At 42.7% G+C, this 20,899-nt stretch overlaps 1 protein-coding gene and 2 long non-coding RNA genes across 7 annotated transcripts in view; 1 reads left to right on the plus strand and 2 right to left on the minus strand.

Annotated features, from left to right (window-relative positions):
• Window positions 1-20,899, plus strand: part of nav2a (neuron navigator 2a) — a 214,169-nt gene that overhangs the window by 183,926 nt on the left and 9,344 nt on the right. For 4 of the 5 annotated variants that reach the window (XM_068731045.1, XM_068731042.1, XM_068731043.1 and 1 more), the window contains 15 exons: window positions 403-532; window positions 2,613-2,931; window positions 3,160-3,901; window positions 5,164-5,383; window positions 7,087-7,361; window positions 8,381-8,446; window positions 9,034-9,078; window positions 9,624-9,784; window positions 10,215-10,397; window positions 12,628-12,680; window positions 15,405-15,428; window positions 15,826-15,900; window positions 17,973-18,056; window positions 18,175-18,298; window positions 18,907-19,079. In XM_068731045.1, coding sequence (XP_068587146.1) covers window positions 403-532; window positions 2,613-2,931; window positions 3,160-3,901; window positions 5,164-5,383; window positions 7,087-7,361; window positions 8,381-8,446; window positions 9,034-9,078; window positions 9,624-9,784; window positions 10,215-10,397; window positions 12,628-12,680; window positions 15,405-15,428; window positions 15,826-15,900; window positions 17,973-18,056; window positions 18,175-18,298; window positions 18,907-19,079 — 2,674 coding nt within the window. The remainder of the gene's footprint in view (window positions 1-402; window positions 533-2,612; window positions 2,932-3,159; window positions 3,902-5,163; window positions 5,384-7,086; window positions 7,362-8,380; window positions 8,447-9,033; window positions 9,079-9,623; window positions 9,785-10,214; window positions 10,398-12,627; window positions 12,681-15,404; window positions 15,429-15,825; window positions 15,901-17,972; window positions 18,057-18,174; window positions 18,299-18,906; window positions 19,080-20,899) is intronic. The other variant, XM_068731044.1, reaches the window with a different exon arrangement.
• Window positions 4,829-5,634, minus strand: LOC137887822 (uncharacterized). Its single transcript, XR_011105071.1, has 2 exons — window positions 5,570-5,634; window positions 4,829-5,456 (listed from the first exon to the last, which is right to left on the minus strand). It is a non-coding gene; the product is annotated as an uncharacterized lncRNA (long non-coding RNA).
• On the minus strand, window positions 18,580-19,616 carry LOC137887823 (uncharacterized). Its single transcript, XR_011105072.1, has 3 exons — window positions 19,482-19,616; window positions 18,888-19,265; window positions 18,580-18,728 (listed from the first exon to the last, which is right to left on the minus strand). It is a non-coding gene; the product is annotated as an uncharacterized lncRNA (long non-coding RNA).

The following is a 20,899-nucleotide window of genomic DNA, read 5'->3' on the forward strand; positions in this document are numbered from 1 at the left end:
CAGACTCCCAGTGGATGCACACACACACACACACACACACACACACACACACACACACACACACACATATTTACAAATATCCTGCATTAACTCCCGCCGTGTTTGCCCTGTTCAGATGGGTTTGTTTGAACAACTCACAGACACACACACAGCCCGTGATGTCACCCCTCCAACAAGCCTTTGTTCATATGATAGACAACCCCATTCAGCCTGTTTGTGTGTGTGTGTGTGTGTGTGTGTGTGTGTGTGTTTGTAGCTGAAGTCAATTCAGATGGAGAATAAAGGAAGAGAATCCCCAGGCAGCCAGAGGATCCATCTTTTTTCAGTTTATTTCCGTTTAAGTAGTTAAGTTTAGAGAACTAAAGTGAACCTCCCTGTCTCTCTCTCCCTCTATGTGTCCAGCTGGGATGACAGCAGCTCTGTGAGCAGTGGCATCAGCGACAACATCGACACAGATGACATCAACACCAGCTCCTCCATATCCTCCTACGCCAACACGCCCGCTGCACAGCGCAAGGGCCTCAACGCGCAGGTAGGCTGACACTGACATCCATATTTAAGAACAACCTTTTTATGACTGTGCCACGGGTCGGGGTATCCATCTCCATTTTGGATCTGGTTTCAACCTGTTAACCCCTAGCCCTATCCCTCAGAAAGAAAAGGCCTAAAATAACATTCCCAAATGAATCAGGAATAGCTCCTCAACCATGTGGCTTACATGTGTGTATATATATATATATATATATATATATATATATATATATATATATATATATATATATATATATATATATATATGGTCTCCTTTGAACGATAAGAAGCTGAGTAATATAAATCAAATCAAAACAACAAATCAAAATTTCACAGACAATATCGCCTTTTAAAGTCAAGATCCCATGATGCAACAGAACTTATTTAGGGCACATTTAGTGAGCTCGAGTGTTTATGGTGTCCAGGAGAAAAGATGTTATGGGACATTTTGATGCAGCGTGAGTTATCTAGGGTAGCAGGTAAAGAGTAACTTTTGTTTTTTTCAACCCTATATTCCCATGTTTTCGTGTCTAAGTGACCAATGGGGACAAAATAAAAAAATTGTCCAGAATTGAGCAAGAAAACTCCAGATGGCCGCTTAAAGGCCTGTAATCATATCAATTCATCACCGTCAATGTACATCCTCTTAAAGCTTCTTGTTTTTACCACAGATTGTATTAAGTGTCTGACAACATTGTGGAAAGGATAATAAATATAAAAATATCACGTTTTTCTTTACCCTTAGCTTGATCCGGTCTTTTGTTATTATGTCCAAACACAGCTAAATATTCAGCCATGACGTTGAAAATATTTTAGGTAACACTAAGCTATGCTTTCTTTTCTCCAACACAACAAACTCTAATAATAATAAAATTACTAAAATAATAAAATATCACAGTTGCCCTTTAATTCCACATTTGGACTGTGTATTGATTTTTAATGAAAGATCCACAAACATTAAGTCGTCTAATTTCCTATGGCGTTGAGAAATGATTGGAATAAATGTAAACTAGATGTATTAAGTGGTAAACTGATGCAACTGTATCCTTCCACTTGGCCTCATTTCCCAAAACCCAGTCCGTCCCAGCATTCCTCTGCATTCAGAGAAGAATGTGAGACTACAGCTGTGAACTCACAAAGCTAAAGCTGATGTTGACTCTGGCCTCAAATCATTAAACACTGATTAAGAGCCACTGCGCTTCAGGAGAGTGATCGGTGAGACGATAATAATAATAATAATATTGTCAGCTGAGTCACGTTATTGTGGCTGATGTGGAGCCGGGCACCATGTGACGAGCGTCCATTATGACTGCAGAGGTGCTGAAGAAAAAACAAAGGAGGGCACAAAGGAGCCTTTCTCCCAGTACAGCAGCCGGACGCAGTGCAGGTTGATTACGTCTGTTTTAAATTCTTACAGCAGAGCAGCAGCCATCATCCCTAAACAGCTGTTAGCTAGTTGACCAGAGCCTTTATTCTTTTCAAAACAATAAAAGCTCAAAAGAAATTTGAAGTTCGCCACTAACTCACCTTCAATATGTTTTAGATTTTGAAAAAAGACAAATTAAGTTACTTAACTTGAAACTTTAAAGCAAAAAATCTTCTGGGCCCAAATCATTTGAACCTGCTAAAGTTCACGATCAAGTGAAAAATGAATAAGACGGCACCAAGACAACAGCTTGAAGTATTTTTATTCACCATTCAAAGACCCGAAAGGTTTGCAATTTGCTTGTGAAGACTTGTGACGTGACTTAAAGCTTGTTCTGACAGACTTGAGACTTGACTTTAGGTTCAAGTCATTCTCTCAACATGAGCTGCCCGGCAAAGCAAAAGCAAGAATAATGCTTCTCTCACAGTTCAAAGAATAAGGAGCACTCTCTCTGCTCGTGCAATGATGTGGCCAAACAGCTTCCTGACTATTTGTTCAGGTGACGTCGGTGTGGATGCTGGCGACATTACACACAGCATGATGGCTGCGGTCATAAAAAGGAGTGCTTTTGAGAGGCACTTGGCAACGTCTCATAAAAGACGCTTTCTTCAGCAGTAATAAATCTGACCTAGAGGGCGTCTGTGTGTCTTCCCAGCCCGTGACAGATGCAGAGAAGCACTCGGCCTCCACAGTGGTGCACCAGGCCTGGTCAGGAGACGAGGTGAAAAGGCCAGACGGCGGGTCAGACAGCAGGGTCAGGATGGAGTCGGGCTCCAAGTGGAGCCGCCGGAACCCCTCCGACATCTCTGACGAGTCCGACAAGGGCGGCTCGGGGAGGAAGACCCCCTCCGTGTCCCACACGGGCTCCTGGAGGAGAGGCATGAGCACTCAGGTGGGGGTGACGTCCCCCCGGACTAAAAGCACCAGTAGCACAGGCTCCACGAGCTCCGGTGGCCTCAAGGCCCACAGTTCAGGTAACGCAGACATCCACCACTAATACAAGTTTTTAATAAAAAGATATAATATAGTTTAAATTAAAAACTAAATACACATTTCCAACTTTCTCCTTATCCTCTCACTTCTGAAATAAAAATACTAGCTCTTAAAAAGCTGGCTGGTGTAGTTGTTCATCTGTGAGTGTGAAATCATGAAACGGTAGCACCCACACACCCCACTGATGTCTTGTACCGTGTGTCCTGCAGGTAAGACGGATGATGTCAAGGTGTCAGAAAAGGGTCGTCTCTCTCCTCGTCCTAACGGCCTTCACCGCTCGCCCTCGGACGCAGGACGCAGCAGCGGCGATGAGGCCAAGAAACAGACGATCCCCACCAGCCGCACATCGACGACGAACGTCCTCACGCACACCGTTTCAGACCCCCACTCCCAGACACATACACTCGCCTCACACACCTCGCACACCTCGCGCACCCCTACCAGCACCTTCGGCTTCAAGAAGCAGGGCCACGGGATGGTGACAATGGTTACTGCCAGCGGCGCCACCATCACAAGTGGCTCAGCCACCTTGGGGAAGATGCCCAAATCTGGGGCACGCTCGCTTGCAGGAGGGTTGAAGGCCGGCGGACAGGATGGCGCGTCGATGCTGGGTCACCACGATGACGGTTTCCTCCCCATGAGCGCCCGCTCCACACTGCAGTACCGCAGCCTGCCGAGGCCAAGCCGCTCGGGAGCAACCGCCCGCAACGGAAACCGCTCCTCCACCAGCAGCATTGAGGCCGCCGTGCTCTCCGTCACGACTCATGGGAAAAACTCGATCGGCATGACCAAGGTCAACGCCTCGGGAGGCCTGCTGGCCAATCAGACGGATCGGGAGAAGGGCGTCTCTGAGATCGACAACCTCAGGAGCGGAGTCGGGATGCAGAGTGGAGGAGCAGCGACCGTTCCCCTGACAGGAAGACAGCAGGTTTCTTCACCCACACTGCGCAGGTGAGCACACACACACACACACACACACACACACACACACACACACACACACACACAGAATATAATTTGTATTGTCAGTGATCCTGCACACATAATGACGGCTAACTGATGAGCCATACTGAGTGGGGCCTTCTTGTATGGGCTTGAATTTACCCACATAAATCACAAACATAGACACAAACACACAAAGGGAGAGAGAGAAAGAGAGAGAGAGAGGGTCACTTGAAAAGGTAGTAATCATGTAGTCCCATGAAAGGATAAACAGTGGTGAGTAATGATCACACGTGTGGGCTTGTTTTTCACACACACATACATACGCTCAGTGAGGTTAAATCAGGCCATTGTGAAAGGCAGGCTTTGAGCCGGGCTGATCAGCTGCCAAGCCTCAGCCTTGCCGGTGCGGGGGGGAAGGCTGGAGAAGGGAGGGTGTGGTGCTGGGTAATGGGAGCTGAGTCTTACCTCAGCGCTCTGCCCTCATTAATGTGAGGGAGTGATAACTCTTCAAAGAGACTGTGTGCTGCCATTATAGCCCACCGCGGCTCCAGTCATCATAGTCTGCCATTTAGCTGTAACCCAGGATTAGTAGAGAACCAGGAGAGAGTTCTGTGTGTGTGTGTGTGTGTGTTGGCCCTGACTCAGATCGGAGCACTTACTGTACCTCTCCTGGCTGCAAAGTAAAGATAATACTGGGTTTTTGTCCTGTTTGCGGCGGGACCTTCAGGGTGGCACACTCAGCCAGCTTGCTTCTCCGCTTCTTTGATCCAGAACAGCGATGAATATTTACATGAAATTTGTTGTTTAATTTGCTGTTAATATTCATAATCCCTGAAGGATGAATACTAATGCTTTTTACAACCTCATGACCTTGCAGCAGCATCCGTTTTAAATTGACAGTAATACACACACAAAAAGATAGCTTCAAGCCACTTCAACACCTGAAAACTTTATTCAAAATCAGTGTAGAATAATTAAGCATGAAAAGATGTTATTATGTACAACATGCACTACAAAACATGTCGATGTAGACACTAATAAATTGACTTTTTATAGCATCATATCCTCTATTAAGCTCACACGTCGACAGAATGTACATATTTCTGTCTGTAGAAGTTCAACCATCATTCTGGCAGAGTCCACTCTTTATTAATTGATTATGTGATTATTGTAGAAATTCATAGGAACAAAAAGGATCTTAGGAAATGGCATCCTGCTCTTTTAATACTTTAATTCAAACCCTTCCTTCCCTCCCTGGTTTTCCACAGATTGTTTGGTGGGAAGCCCTGTAAACAGGCTCCGGTAACCACGGCTGAAAACATGAAGAACTCCACTGTTATCTCCAACCCCCACGCCACCATGAACCATGTGGGCACGGTGCTGGAGTCCCCCGACGGAGGCCTGGGAGGCGTGGACAGCGAGACCAGCAGCCCCCTGTTTGGAGGCAGAGTGCAGGGAATAGGGATGGGGACGCTGGGCAGCGAGCAGGTGAGCAAGAACATGTAAACAAATAACGGTGTATCCACACTTATTATTGTCCTCTCATGGAACACCGTGAAAACTAGAAGACACAAAACAGCTTCATGTACAAACAACAAAGAAACAAATGCTCTGTCTCTCATCACCTACAACAAGTATAACAGTACTTTAATGAGTTAACTTAATAAACTTTACCGTGTTCGCCTGATAGACCAGTAGTAGAATAACATTACGGGAAAGAAAAAGTTCGCTGTTTTCACCCGCCATTTCTCGTCTTTCTGAGCTCCGCTTAACTTCCGGGTTAATGGTCACGTTACAACAACAAAAGCTCATTTATCATCATGAGTAAAACAAGGACAAAACGGTTACGAGTTTAACACAAGGTACCCGAAATTACAGTAAACGTAATGTATTACAATTGCAGAAATAAACTAAATAATAATACAATTCGCGTAACTCAACTTACGGTGTTGTCATGGCAACGTGTATACGCCGGTCAGCGTCAGCTACAAACGGAGACAATGGATCAATCTGTCAGTCAGCTTCCCTCTGGAAATGATGAGAGCATAGATAACAACGTCCTCCACAAGCTCCCAGAGGATTACTGGCTGTGATTTGACATGGTAAACATACAGTGTAATTCATGACTAATTGTACGATAAAGCTTCAGCAGAAACTATGTAGAAAAGTTAAAAAAGACTGAAGTAGCCCGGTTTATCCGTACAACTGAGTCATGGGAGCAGCTACTTATTCATTAGTTACGCTGCTATTTTTAGCTGTACACACTCTCCAACTGCCCGCCACCCATTACTTATCATCAAAGGAGGGGAAGCAATTTTTCTTTTCTTTGGAGTTTATTTTGGATTTGCATTTGAGTTGAACTTTTAGCCGAGCTGGTGGCGGAAATGTCTTACGTCAAGACTGCAAATATCAACTACGTTTATTTCCTCCTTATGAAGGATTGTAATAACTTATGTTATTCGCTAAAGCGGCTACAATCAATATTCTTCTTTGTTGTTGTGATGAACTTCCAGAGAATTGTCAAACATCTAACTGTGTCTGTTAGAGCTACACTTTAGCTCGAGGGTTTGGTCCACTGTCACACCAGACGGTTGAGTTTGGGTTTTAGATTAGAAATGATTATTTACCTTGGAGCTTAGAGATGATGTGTGTGTTGAAGGTGTTTGGGAGCTAATGACAGGGCTTTGGCCGGGACAGGAAGATGATTTTGTAAGTCACCTGACATAATACCACAAACCTGATGAATTCCTTTAAGTACTAATGAGTGTGTTCAGTGGAGGTAGAGATGAGCGGTACAGGCGCTTGTTTGGTTAACTGTAGGCTACATATTACAACAGAGCAGCAAAGGCTGAGCATGCTCAGTCATGAACTATCCTGAATCATAGGACTACATCAGAAGTCTGTCTCAATCATAAAGTGACTCACAGGGCATTGTTTTTGAGCAGCCGTGGTGTCTACGCAGTAAGCTTCGGTTCAAAAGTTGAAATAGTCAGTGACCGTAAAAGCAAATAGAACATCAAAAAAAAGAGAAAATGCATCAGAGACACTGAGAAAAGCAACACATTTAAGTTGTAGGATTTCTGCCTGATTGTAAGAATTACTTCGGATGTTTTTGTTGTTGTTGTTATATTGTTTCGGTGCTAGAATACACAGACTTCCAAAACTATAACATCCTCTCCGCCCCTCCACAGGCCTCCAGTCCCGGCTCAGTCTACTCCTCCACCGGCCCCTCCAACAGCCTGACGTGGGGCACCACCTTCAGCAGCTCCTCCGCCCAGAGCAGGGAGAGCACGCTGGGCGGGCACGGCGGGGCGGGCAGCATGGGATACCCCTCCGTCAGCAGCATGCACACCAGCAGCGAGTCCATCGACATGAGCCTGGGCAGCGGCGGCCATGGCACCCACAGGGAGGACACCCTGTCCGCTCTGGGACGCACCGGCAGCGCCAAGACCGGCATGTCTGAGAGGTGAGGACACACAGAATGTCCCATTTCTTTTAAAACGTTTTTTTTTTTTCCTTTTCCAAAAATAACCATCAAAATCAAAGTCTGTGATCTGTTTTCCAGTGTGGTATATGAGGTTGTTTCTTGGTTCCTTAAATACAATGTGTTAGCCATTAGCCACCATAAGCTACTGGTCATACCAGACCAAATAAGAGTAGCAGCAAAAAATGCTCCATTTCTTCTTTTAGAAAGTCACGTAGTGTTTCTTTAATAGTTCTAGCTCATTGCTTAATATGACGAGTTACTGTGCAGGTTAACGTTTTACATACACAACATATGATCAGTTTAACAATGTAATTCATTGTTTAGTAAGTAGCTAAGATTGGCTTCACCTCGACCAGTAAAAACATTCAAATGCTGCTTAATAATACAGTATAATGATGATATGATATGATGCTTTGAAGGGGGTCATTCTGCATAATAACTTTTTATACTTGAGAACATTTTGCTGATCAAACAAGTGTACTTTATTTTTGGAATGCATGACTTTTACTTAATAATGTGTAAGTATATCTTCTTCTTTTTACTTTTTGACATTGATACTGTCACTTAAGGATTTAAATACTTCTCCACCTTTTAAAATCTTGCCCAGTTCTGACATGAATTCCTTTTAATGTATCCAGAATGGAGATGATGCAGAAAGCATCCGTCGTGGCGAGGTGTCGCTTCTTGTTTGTTGTTCTGTCCACACTCGAGCACAGAAAGTAAATCCTGTGGCGTCCTCAGTCGATTAAACAGTAATTGTGGTCGTTGTAGCGGATTCCTTCCTGACAGGTTGACTGCGTAATGTGACGGGAATGTCTCAGAGGAAACTTAATAGCATCAGTGGAAGCTTTGAGGATATGACATCACCCTCCTCACTGAGTTTTCGTATTAACGTCATTGAATCTCGCAGTTGATCTCTGTTCTGAAGAATGATCTTTACTCTCTAAAACTTTCTTTCTCTGTGTCTGTTGTGCGTTTTCCCTCCTGTCTTCCATCAGTCCCCTCTCCTCCCCGTCCGCTAGCCCTTTATTCAGCCGAAACACGCTGCCTCGGAAGCAGGACAGGTAAACGTGCCTGAGTGCAGTGTTAGGCTTCTGGTGAAACAGCAGTGGAGGTTCCTACTAAACCACCACCTGCTGCCACACAGAGAGCATCACAGAGAACCACAGAGAGACGCTTTGTGATGTAGTTTTGTGTTTTCTTTCCGATGTGGAGATCAGCGCTCTGTGTGGTAGCTCGTGGTTATTTTGAGGACCTCTAGCTCCTGTATGAAAGGACATTTGTGAGAGTGTAAATGTGAGGTTGTCTGTGTGGATGTTGGCACCTTCACTGGTTTTGTTTAGTGGTCCGTGTTCACTTACTGCCGCCTTGTGGTAGAGTTTGTATGTGCACATTTACCCTGCAGCATGGGCACATGATGTTATTATTGCAATCTGCCTCAAGTCTTTTTTCTTTCAACTAAATTTTTGTAGCAAGTTGAGAGTTTTTACAGTTGTTTTAGGCCTCGAGTAAAAGTACTTTTGCATAAGTTTGTCCATAAGAACAGTATCTTTTGCAGGTTAAAACTAGTATTAGGTAGTCTTTAAGAGATGCAGACACATGTTTCCTTGCCTCCTTTGCTTTCCTCCTCTAAAGTGTTTCTCTCCCACAGAGGGCCACACTGTGGTAGAAACACTCTGCCTAAGAAAGGACTCAGGTACTGACCTCACCTCCTGCTGGGCGGTGTTGCGCTTTTACACACTGGTTCACCAAATTGTCTTCTATCTTGTCTTTTATTTCTGCGTCTACATTCACTCTTTGAGGCTGGTGCTCACACTTAAAAAAAATAAAAATAAAAAAATGCTTTTGACGTTTTTGTTTGGCACTTGGCACATGTGTTGTTGTGTTGTGCTTCTGTGACGAGGCATGTCACTTTGTCGTGGTATAGAGCTATATCTGTGTTGTGCTGTAGCGGGCCTGATTTTGGGGGTCAAATATTCTTTGGCTTCTTTTCTGCTTTTTTCCTCTAGTCTTGCTCTCAGCTGAGAATCAGTCTTATGTTCATGGTGTTGTAAATCCTTGTTTTGGCGTCTGATCCATCCTGTTTGATCCTGGCTACTAATCTGGCTGCTTAAGAAAAAATCCACCCAACTGATTGTAAAAAGTCAGAAAAATCTGAATCCAGATCATCTTGTCCCGTAACAAAATCCACACTTTTTGCATTATCGCTTCCACTTTAATCTTCTCTTTGACTTCCTGTAGGTACGGCCCGTCCCCACAGCTGCGGGGCCACGAGGAGGCCCGTGATTGGCTGCGCTCCCACTCCACCAGTGGGCTGCAGGAATCAGCCAGTAACTCCCCGTTCTCCCCCAGCTCCAGCCTCACCTCCCCCTCCGGCACCCGCTTCAACTTCGGACAGCTCGGTACGCCAAAACCCAGCACTCCTTGTGTTTTTACTTTAATCACACAGTACATTTGATCTCTGAAAATGTTAGAACTCTAAACTCAAACTGCATTGCCATCAAGCTGTTGACAATGAGGGGTTGGCAGTTTTTCAACTGAGTGAAACTTAACTTGATTCAGCTTCTGTTTGATATCATAATACTAAATATTATCAGTGGATTCTCTGGATTCAGCCTATAAATTGTGAGGAGGTGCTGCTTTTCTCTGTTTCATAGCATTGTAAACTCGTGTTTCGACAAAACCAGCTATTTGGAGGCGTTACCTTGGACTCTTGGAAATTCTAACAGCTGTTTTTTCACAGTTTTCTGACATTTTATAGACTAAACAAAAGACGTGAAAAAAAAACCCATCCTTGCTCGACTTATATTATTTCATATATCTTTCTCACAGCATCCAGCCCCACCTCGGCAGCTCAGATCAACCTCACCGGTCTGCGCAATAACAGCCTGACCAATCAGGAAGTCTCCTTTGACCCTTGCAGCGACAACCGTCTGAGAAACTCCTGCATGTCGCTTGACGAGAAGACTCGCACCATGAGCCGATCGGGCTCCTTCAGAGACGGCTTTGAGGAAGGTGAGAGGAGACATGAGGGAGATGGATGGATACGAGACAAGTGTATTTAATATAATGTAATGTTTGGGTCCTGGTAATTTTGGTGTGATCTGTAATTAAAATGTAATCCTGCATACCGCCATCTCCCTATGAGTCTGAAGCCTTCCCTTCCTTAATACACACCCCCGTGCCAAAAGAATTATTATTCCATTTGTTTAGAGAACATTAGGGCGGATTACAACCGCCCCTCTAAGAAAAGCCCTCCATCCCCTTAGAAATCCATAATCAGCTTTGGTGCAGCTTTGTTTTTTTCATAAGCTTGTTTATTGGGAAAAGTACCCAGCTGTGCTTTTCCCACCAGCAGGCAGACTCCCCGCTCAGGCGAGGTAGCTCTACTGGAGTCTGCTCAATCCTCAGGGCTATAGAAACACCCAACTTTAATTCAGAAGAACAAACCAGGACTGTGAGTGAGGTGGGCGTAGTATTGTGTTTGTAAATGGTTTCCTTCATGAAAGAATCCAGCCTTAAACACTTCGATGTTTAAGAGCCACAGTGAAGGGGAGACAAATCAATACAGAGGAAAGGGCAACATGAGAGACGGACAAAGAGTTGGAGAGCAAACCCAGTGACGCTGAAACTGGTTTTGTAAATGAGCCTCGGGGGAATCAGCTGTGTGCATGTTCTTTAAAAAACCTGGTAAATCCAGACTCCAACTTGAAAGCTTAGTTTTCTTTACAAGATTCTGAATGAAACACCCTCTCAGAATCAGTTGAGCCTGAACATGATTCACCATGATGTTTTTATCAGAGTATAGGCTGTAGTGTGTATAGGACAGGTGTTTCAAATCAATCTGAGTGCAGAGTGAGAGAGAAAGTAAAGAGGTTATTCATAACCAAGAAAACCTTTCATCCTTGTAGGAACAATCAAAAAGAAACAACAGAAATACAGAGTAATATTACAAACAAGAAAATCCTCTTGTGAAACTAGAACCTTCACCGTTTTTGGTAAAAGTGCTTTTAAAGCTTTTTTGATCCTCATCTTGGTGTGAGCTACAGAGACACTTTAAGCTATATATCCTGCTTTTTAAATCTTGCGTTCTTATAAAAGAATGCAAGATTTAAAAAGCAGGATGAAGGATAATTTCAATGTTCTTGTCTTAATACTGAATGACAATTCTTTGGTTGATGCCATTTGCTGTTTTGCTTTTGAAGACTGTTATTTGTGTTGTTTTGTGGCGCTTGTTTGAATATTTTGCGCTGACGTCTTGGCCAGGACCCCCTTTGAGTTGAGATTCAAAATCTCAATGGGATTATCCTGGTAAAATAAGGGTTGAATAGAATTAAAAAGAAAATCACATACGCTAACTTATTGTTATAAGTTAGCGTATGTGACCCCCACCCCCCACCAGTAGCATATCTGACTCTTTTTTTCCAGCTCTTTCCCTTTCAGAAGAGGAGATAATTAAAGGGATCACAGTGAGAGGCGTGAGAGAGACGTGATGACATACAAGAAACCTCCAGCATTACTTTCTCTCTCTTTGTTTGTGTGTTGGAACACAATGTGTAGGACCGCCAAGGACATGCGGTTCATGTGTATGTGTGCATGTTGCTGAGGTGTAGAGTTACTCGACCGTTGTTGGATTGACAGGACAAAAGTCACATCATCCACCCAACACTTTGTCAGCTCTGTCACTTCATCCCCTCCACCCTGACCCTCCCACTCACCGTTATATATGATCACCTTCTCCTTTATAAGACAGTTTAGATGTTTATCTCTTAGAGATAGATGCTCAAAAAGTATAAAAAGTCATTTTCAGTCATTGTCTAGACCGAACTAAGATACAAGTGAGTCCCCGGTAAAGTGTTCCCTCTGTGACGTGAATGAATGAGTGAATCTGCTGGGATCAGCCCAGCCTCTCTGTGCGGTTGATGACATCACTCTGCTGATCCGTTCTGATCTGCTCCCAGGCAGGAAACAGTGCTGGCGTTGTGTCCCGGGCCTCTGATGTGTGATTAGTGGCTGAGTCATTAGCAGAGTAATGCTCAGGCTGTCATTAGTTGCGCCACAGTCCGACTATAACGTGTAGGAGTTTTAACTTTTATAACTGCAGAGCTGCAGTCATTATGCTCAGGAGGAGGCGGGTCGTGGAGTCGGGGTGGTTTGTGGGGGGTCTGTTGATAATTATGGGGCTGTTGTGTGTACTTATGTACCTTCTAATCCCCACTTTTGCTTGTGGTTTTTGTGTCTTCAGTTCATGGATCATCCCTGTCTCTGGTCTCCAGCACTTCTTCCATTTACTCCACGGTGAGTACAAAAAAACATCAAGAGTTCATTTAAGTATAGATAGAAGCTTTTTTTTTTTTTTTTTTTTACATTTTTGGGGACATTTTGTTTTGACATTACATTGTTTGTCCACTAGAGAGTAATGGCACATTTTATTTTTCAACAGTAAAATATAATAACATAATAAAACATGTTTTAAAAACAATATTGATATTTTGACTCTCAAATATTAATATTGATGTCAGCCTCAAAAGTCCAGATATATGTTCTCTAACAATATCAGCCTTATTAATCAACCCTGAATAATAGAAAAAACTGGTTCTCTGTAATTGCATTATTTTGGTTTTTTTTTAAATCTTTGCAAAGCAGCAAGTCTATACACAATTCATGTGGAAACCAGAGCAGCCAGTTTCTGCTTTTGCGTATGGGATTACGAAATATTGAGTATTTGAGTTGGCAAATACGCAGTTACACATATACCCTCTAATCCATCCAGAGATCTGACTCAAACACCCTGTGAGAAAAAGGTCTGGCTGTAGTCACACTTGGGACAGCCCTCGTGTACACACAGTAGCCAATCAGAGCCTAGGTTTCACAGCATGGCTCCTCCCTCTGTGGGCGGGTTTACTCACCTGGGCAGGTGTAGCAGGGAAACTCTCAGACGTTGGATCTCTGCTCGGCACTGGCTGGTCCTCTGAGCCGGAGAGTCACAGGTTTGAAATCAGAGGGGGGAAGAGAGCGAAGGCAAAAATGATGGCGACTTTATCCCTGACGGGCACCGTCACATCCTGGCAGCAAACGGTAGGGATGAGGAGGGGGACTGTAGAGAGGAGGAGTACTTCTATTGTTGGTCTGTTGGACCTAGATACAGCTGTAAGTCACATATATAATTACACAGATTGCACAGAAATCACAGATATTATTATATTTTTAAGCTAACATAAATCTGACATGTCTGAGTGAGGCTGTGAATTAATGTGCCAATAAATGCTTCACAACAACAACAAATATTTGACAACACTGCAAAAATATAATTTCTTTTGAATTTTTTTTCTGACTGTTGTTTTCCTCGGATTCATTTTTCTTCTGTTCATTTTTGTTGAAACACTTTTGTTTACCTGCCGTGATGTTGATAGTTAATGCGACCGGGTCCAGGATTTTCTATCAGAAGGAGATTTCTGTGTTTTGTCTGCGTTTCCAAGACAGGCTACTCTGTTTATGTATCTAGGATCAACTGGTGATGTGCGTGCGTGATTGATTGCTCTGTCTGGGTGTGTAGACCGTGTGTGGACAGATGCCACTTAGTAAACCATCCACTCGTGCCACAGAACACATGTACTCTACACACTGCAATGCCTGCACAGACGCATGAGGCTGTTGAAACCTGTTGGAAGGTGTGACCACATGAAAAAAAAAAATCATAATTATTTGTTGTTCTGCTTTATTGTGCTGTGATTAGAACTCCCACAAGCCTGAAAAACAATGAAAGACTGTGGATTAAAGACATTTTATTTTACAGAAAAGCACGCAGAGAGCACAAACTTTTACCAAGACTGCACAATCCTCTAAATGTGTTATTCTAATATCAGAAAATGACAAAATGTTTTATCTGCATTAGAATGCATATAGTGTTGAATGTCGGATAAATGAATCAGATGTGAAACAAATGCCGAAGTTAATTGAAAAGTTCATAAAAGAAAATCCTGCTTTCAGATATTCTGCTCATGAAACAAACAAGCAGACCAAGAATATAACCTCTTTGGAGAGTGTAATACAGTTTAAATGAATCTATAGTTTAGAGCCTTTCTATTGTTTCTGCATGGCTCTCAACATGGCTGAGCCAGCTAACGTGCTAAGAGCGCTAACAGTCCAAACATAACTGAGACATAACTCCTCTATAACTTTACATAGCAAATATTTGTCTGCTGCAATATTAACTCTCTAAATGTCATATAGAGAAACTTATTACATTCCATATTACATTCTTGAAAAACAAATAAATCATTAAATCTATACATTTTTAGGTAATAGTTCCAAATTGTCGTGATGTCAGGTTTTTGCACGAAAATAGATTGTGTTGTTTTTTTACACTACCACCACTGGATGGCGCCAAAGAAAACATCTTTAAAATTGTGCACATTAAAGACGTTAAACTGAATTTTAGCTACAGTTGAACCAGTTTTGACAGTCTGTAAATTTCAGTTGACCACTCAACGTAAAGAAGCTGTGAAAGCGGTCAGGTTAAGAGAAAAACGGTTCCTGGTGCAGCTTGTTTACATGTAAATGTGGGTGTTGCATGTTTCACTGTTTTGGTGAGCAGCAGCAGCATCAGCAGAGTGTGTTGTGTTCATGCGAGCGTCTTGTTTTGCCAGCTCTCGCTCTGTATATGTTTGGCTACCTGTCTTTTCATACTATTGTGCTGTGTGCAGCCTATGGAGACAATGGGATTCTCGCTCACACACACACACACACACACACACACACACACACACACACACACACACACTCGCACTGATGAGTGAAATGCCTTCAGGGCGATATCTCTGCTTTCCAGACATATTACACCAGACAATTTCCTTCACAGTTTATACATCTTGTCTCCATAGGGCTAATAAATCAAACAGGACATGTGCATGGTCTGACCTCCGGCAGCTTCAGCTGCTCCTCTTTGTCATTAAAGCTCGTCAGAATTCAGTCGGGACGTCCTCTAATGATTTTCTCTTCCTGTGATGTTTGTTTTTGCAGAATGAGGAGAAGTCTCAGTCGGAGGTAAGTGTCAGCCCGCCCACAGCTCTTCTATCATGTAGCTTTCTCTGCTCTTTAATTTTCTATGTGCAGTGGCTGGACATGTTGGAACATGGGGGCGTTTTCACAGTTGTATCTCGTTACATGTGTAACTGTATTGTGACTGACCCTGTAACAGGCTCTTGTTCCTCTCTGAACACCTGTGAACACCTGTACGTTCTCTTTTATGCATCCACCGTGTTTCATCTCTTCCCCTGAACATATCAATCCAATTTGGGAGCCTCCCTCGTTTGTTTCGTTACATTCTTTTTGTTTCCTTCATGTGTGTGGATGTGTGCGTATGCGTGTGTGTTTGACATCGCATGCTTTTATGATGCAGGCATGTATGCTTTTTGATGTCATGCTCTTTTCACGTCCTCAGATCCGCAAGCTGCGTCGGGAGCTGGACGCCTCCCAGGAAAAAGTTTCTGCCCTGACGACGCAGCTGAGTGCCAATGTAAGTTAGAAAGCACGCAAACACGTACGCACACACACGCACACACACACACACACACACACACTCCAAAGCAGGCTTAGTTGGACATGTATATTGTCTCTTTCCAGAGTTTATTGTGCCACACAATTAATCGCTAATATACTCATTAAAAAACACAGTTTGTGGTTATTATCAAAAAAAAGCTGTGCACCTTTTGCCACAAAATCTGATTTAAAATGATTTCATATGAATGTATTATTGAGGTATTTATTACAGAACAAATAAATAATATTAGTTAGTAAGTTAGTTAGTTAGTTTTGGACTATGGGCATTACATAAATGTATTTTATTTTAAACTAAGCTTTGACGTCAAAGATGTTTTCCCATCAATTTGTGAAAGAAACCAAAATAATATTGAATCTGAAAATGTATAGAAATGCAGAACTGAAAAAGACAAACAGATTAGATGGATTAGAGTAGATTGTAGCAGATCAATGAAAATCTGTTTCGTGGTTCTTTAGTATTGTGCAACATAAAAGTACATAAATTAAGTAAGTAAATAAAGTTCTATAAGTTTAAAAAAAAAAGTAGGAAATAAAAAATATTTACCAAATATAAACCAAGTCAAGCGATAACGAGATAAATATGACCAGTCTAATGTTGGTTAAGTAGCAGCAGAATATATGGTGGAATGTGCACCAGTGCAATATGATAGTGAAGTGTGTATCCTGCTGCCATGATGCTACGATGATGTATTTTGGCAAAGGGATGCTTTGAGTGAAACTAGTAACTATGTCGACAGCCATTCCTCAAGGTCATGGTGCTAGTGTAGCAAAATACAGAAAAGAAGAAAGAAATCACTACAATAATAGTGTTTCTTTCTATTGACAGGTTGGTCAGATAGAAATGTAATTTAATGTAATTATACTCTTTCGAAAGTGAATGAAAATAGTAATAATAATACATTTATTTATTTGGATAATTTCAGAAAATATTCCATGACCTAAAGCAGAGACAATTGTATGCGGTTTTATCAAAAGACAAACTCAAAGTTGTGGCAGCTAAACAATTCCGGATCACACGAAAGAACATTTTATGATATTCATCAAATGCTGAACAGAAAGCTCCAACCGAGCATTTTACTCCCAGAAGGTGTAATTTCACATCTGGCAGAGCCATCTGAAGATCTCTTAAAGCGTCTCCAGACACGATTCTTTCTGCCACCCGGCCTTCCGTATTGCACAAGTCTCTCCACGCTCGGCTTGTAATCTGCTTCCCGAGTCGGTGCACGCCGGTGGTTTGACTGTGGATTAGAGATATGGAAGGAAGGCAGCGGTGTTAGATTACAGCACAGAGTCAGGTCTCAGCGCACTGCTGAGGGACAGTCGCAGATGTGGACTGAAGATTTACAGCTAAACGACGCCTGGATACAAGAAGGTGTGGTGTGGGTGTTGAAAGAAATACACAGGCAGAAGAAGTTGGTAATGGGAGGGGGGGGGGTCATGAGACGGGATGTTGGGTGTGAGGGAGGGGCTTTGTCCGTTCAAATATTTGATTACACGCCGCAGACAGATGATGAATTATGAGAACACGCCTCGGAGCCCCCCCCGAGGCCGAGAATCCAAGAACGTCCTCTGAAGCAACACATCAGTCACCACCTTACTCAACTCTCACACACACACTTCCTGCAGGCGTCTGCAGATCATTTGTATTCATAAAGTCTAAAGCCTCATACGATCTAGTGGTGGATGAACCTGCTCACCCTCGTTCAACCGAAGCTTATGATTTGCTCTCAAAAAGAATAGTTTTCAAATGCTTATTTTTGTTGTAATGTGTTTCACTTACTAATTTACTACATTTTGGCAGACAGATCTTTCTTGAACAGTTTATTCGATTCCTGGATTGGAGAATTTGCCATAATTATTTTCCTGTTTTATATTGTAATTGGAAATTGTGACTCATGGAAGTTGAAGTGTTGGATGCTAGTCGCACCTGGAAGATGAATGACAATCGTTGACATCTAATGAGGTTGGAGGAGGTTTGAGCTCTGCAGACATTTACATTTGGTACGACCTGTTGTTTTCCTCCTGCAGGCTCACCTTGTGGCAGCGTTTGAACAGAGTCTGGGCAACATGACCATCCGACTGAAGAGTCTCACCTTGACGGCGGAGCAGAAGGTGAAAAACAGCTCCTCTTGTTTTCTCACAGACTGCGCTGTGCACTAATTAAAGTGCACATTCGACGTCACTGCAGTTGATTTATTGGTTGGATACCCTTGTCCTTTACTCTGTGTAGGACTCTGAGCTGAACGAGTTGAGGAAGACCATCGAGCTGCTGAAGAAGCAGAACGCTGTTGCTCAGGCTGCCATCAACGGAGTAATCAATACACCTGAACTCACGCCTAAAGGGGACAGGACAGGTACAGAGCAACGCCACACAAAGCAGGGATATCTGAAGGGATGCTAAATGACAATTTTGTGCCAACATTTTAGACGTTGTTTATAGTAATGCAAAGAAAATCATTTTTAGTCTTTTTCCACCAAAGATAGCTCATCAGAATGTAGAAATACAAAATTGCACTCTTGTATTAAAGTGAGCAACAGGTCCGTGAGAAAGGCCATTAAAGGACACATCGTATAAAAAGGATACTTCAGTCTGAACCGCCAAGCAACTTGAATATTTTATTGATAAACAGACATTTCAGTGTGTCAAGGATTTAAATTATCAATAAATTGTTGTAGTTGTGAGCTTCAGACAGAGTGGGACAGCAGTTGTTGGTGTGCACAGTAGGTTAGCACAAAGACAATAACGTTTGAAGTGCTTCATCAAAGGAGGATAATACACTCCACCTGTGAAATACCAAGCAAATAATTAAAAACATTCACTTCACAAAGGTGGAGCCTGTCAGTGGAAAACCTCTATCATATCAGAAGTGGACTACACTGACAAGCTGATATCTGATATTTAATGAAAGACATATTTCAGCCTGATGTTTGACAAACACATACATGTCCTGTCTCCCCTCAGCCGGCAGTAACGGCAGTCCACAGCAGCAGCAGCAGCAGCAGCCAGACCTGCGCATCAGGAGGCAGCACTCCTCCGACAGCGTCAGCAGCGTCGCCAGCGCGACCAGCCACTCCAGCGTGGGCTCCAACATGGACACCGACGCAAAAAACAAGAAGAAGAACAAGAAGAACTGGGTAAGATGCTGCGAATTAAAAAAAAAATACTAAATCTGAAAGACTTCATTGTGTGATGCTGAGTTTACTAACAAGCTGCCAGCCGGGACTCATGGTGCTTTGTTGTTTTTGTCTTTGTCTCTTTGTGCATTTTCATGTGTGTGTCGCTGTCACATGTTTGGGTTTCTCCCCTTTAGGCATCTTTCACTGGGGAAAAGGTGAATACACTTAAGTTGAATACAAAGTAATACATTATTTGGTGATTTGCAGGTAGAATAACATGAGCCATTTAGGTTCAAACTGGGCTGAATTTAGTTGCAGTAGTTGTCTCTTAAACTACAAATAGTTTCCAGCCCTAGTGTCGGCTCATAAGTCATATTTTACACGTGATTTCACAACAAAACATTTTACATACTTACAAACCTTTTCTTTTTGTCGCTGAAAGACTTTTTTGTGCACCGGAGGACAAATCGGAGACAATGACGTACGCAACTTTTTGTCCCCCTGTCGTCCCGTAGACTGAAGCGTTGTTGTGTTAGTCGCCTGTCGTTCTCACAATCTGATCCTGATGTTGAATTTTAGGAAGAGCAGTGTGGGGCTTCGTGGTAGCCGTTAAAAGATGTGAGCTCGTGTTGAGTTTCCTGCTTTAGGCCACAGTGATAATAAACAACCCTTGTGTGTGTGTGTGTGTGTGTGTGTGTGTGTGTGTGTGTGTGTGTGTGTGTGTGTGTGTGTGTGTGTGTGTGTGTGTGTGTGTGTGTGTGTGTGTGTGTGTGTGGAGGCTCCTCTATGCAGGTGCTCATACATTGTATGTGATGTGGAGCGTATAGGGGCAGTGTGGATCATGAAAGAGTCCGCTTCATGGTGGTTGTGATGTAGCATTAGCTGCCTGGAGGTTAAATGAAATCAGCTTTCTTCCTGTTTGGACCTCTAGTTTAATCTCTGTCCCTCCATGAACACATTAACACACCTCAAACCCATATGAACATGTGCTGTTTTGTCTCTCTGTCTTCCTTTGCTTCGCTTCATGTGGCAGGTCTATGAGGTAAGAGTGGTACGCTGTGTGCAATGAAAGAAACAAAGCTGCACAACTCCTGCACCTTTTCTAGGTTACTAACCTCTGTCCTTTTCCTCCTGTCTTCTACTCCCCAACACTGCTTCTCCCTGCTGCTCTTATGACACCTGAGCCAGCTTTTAGAAGGAAAAATCCACCAGAAAATACTTTAACACTGTCATAAACAGGGTATTAGATGTAGCTTGTGTCTCTGGATGCATTCTTTGACATGATATAATATTGAGATGTTTTCAGTGCTAAAAAGATGTTTGAAGACAAAAAGCTACAAACAACAAAAGATTGTAGAAGAGACACAGAGACCAATTTCTCCTCCACATTATAAGAAAGCTACGGAAGCCCTCAGAAGGAAGTGAGAAGAAAAAAAATTCTGGTGATCCATTTCCCAAGTCTGATCTAAATAGTTTTCTCTCCTGTGTTGATGAAAAAGATCGTATTTATAAAGTTAGGTAAAGAAAAGGCTTAACCAGGATAATCTTTCTTAGTTACTTTTTTCATTTGCAGGTGAAAACTGTTTGTTGTTGTAATACTCATTTTGGCCACAAGAGGCTGAGATGTTCGAGATCTGATTAAAACCATTCATGTTTTCTTCCAAATTAAATTTAGCTTATAGCACACAATACACGCACAGTACCTTATGTTTAGAGTGCAAGTGGCTAAACTTTTGTAAAGATGATCCTGGCAAAACGTTCTTACCTGTTCTTAAGTCATAAACACAGGAAAGAAAACAATTTAGATCAGACTTAGAACATTTTGGACTTTTCGACTT

This window comes from Cebidichthys violaceus, unplaced genomic scaffold, assembly GCF_023349555.1.
Source record: "Cebidichthys violaceus isolate CVI_PGR_0920_01 unplaced genomic scaffold, fCebVio1.0.p SCAF_5, whole genome shotgun sequence".
Classification (NCBI taxonomy): domain Eukaryota; kingdom Metazoa; phylum Chordata; class Actinopteri; order Perciformes; family Stichaeidae; genus Cebidichthys; species Cebidichthys violaceus.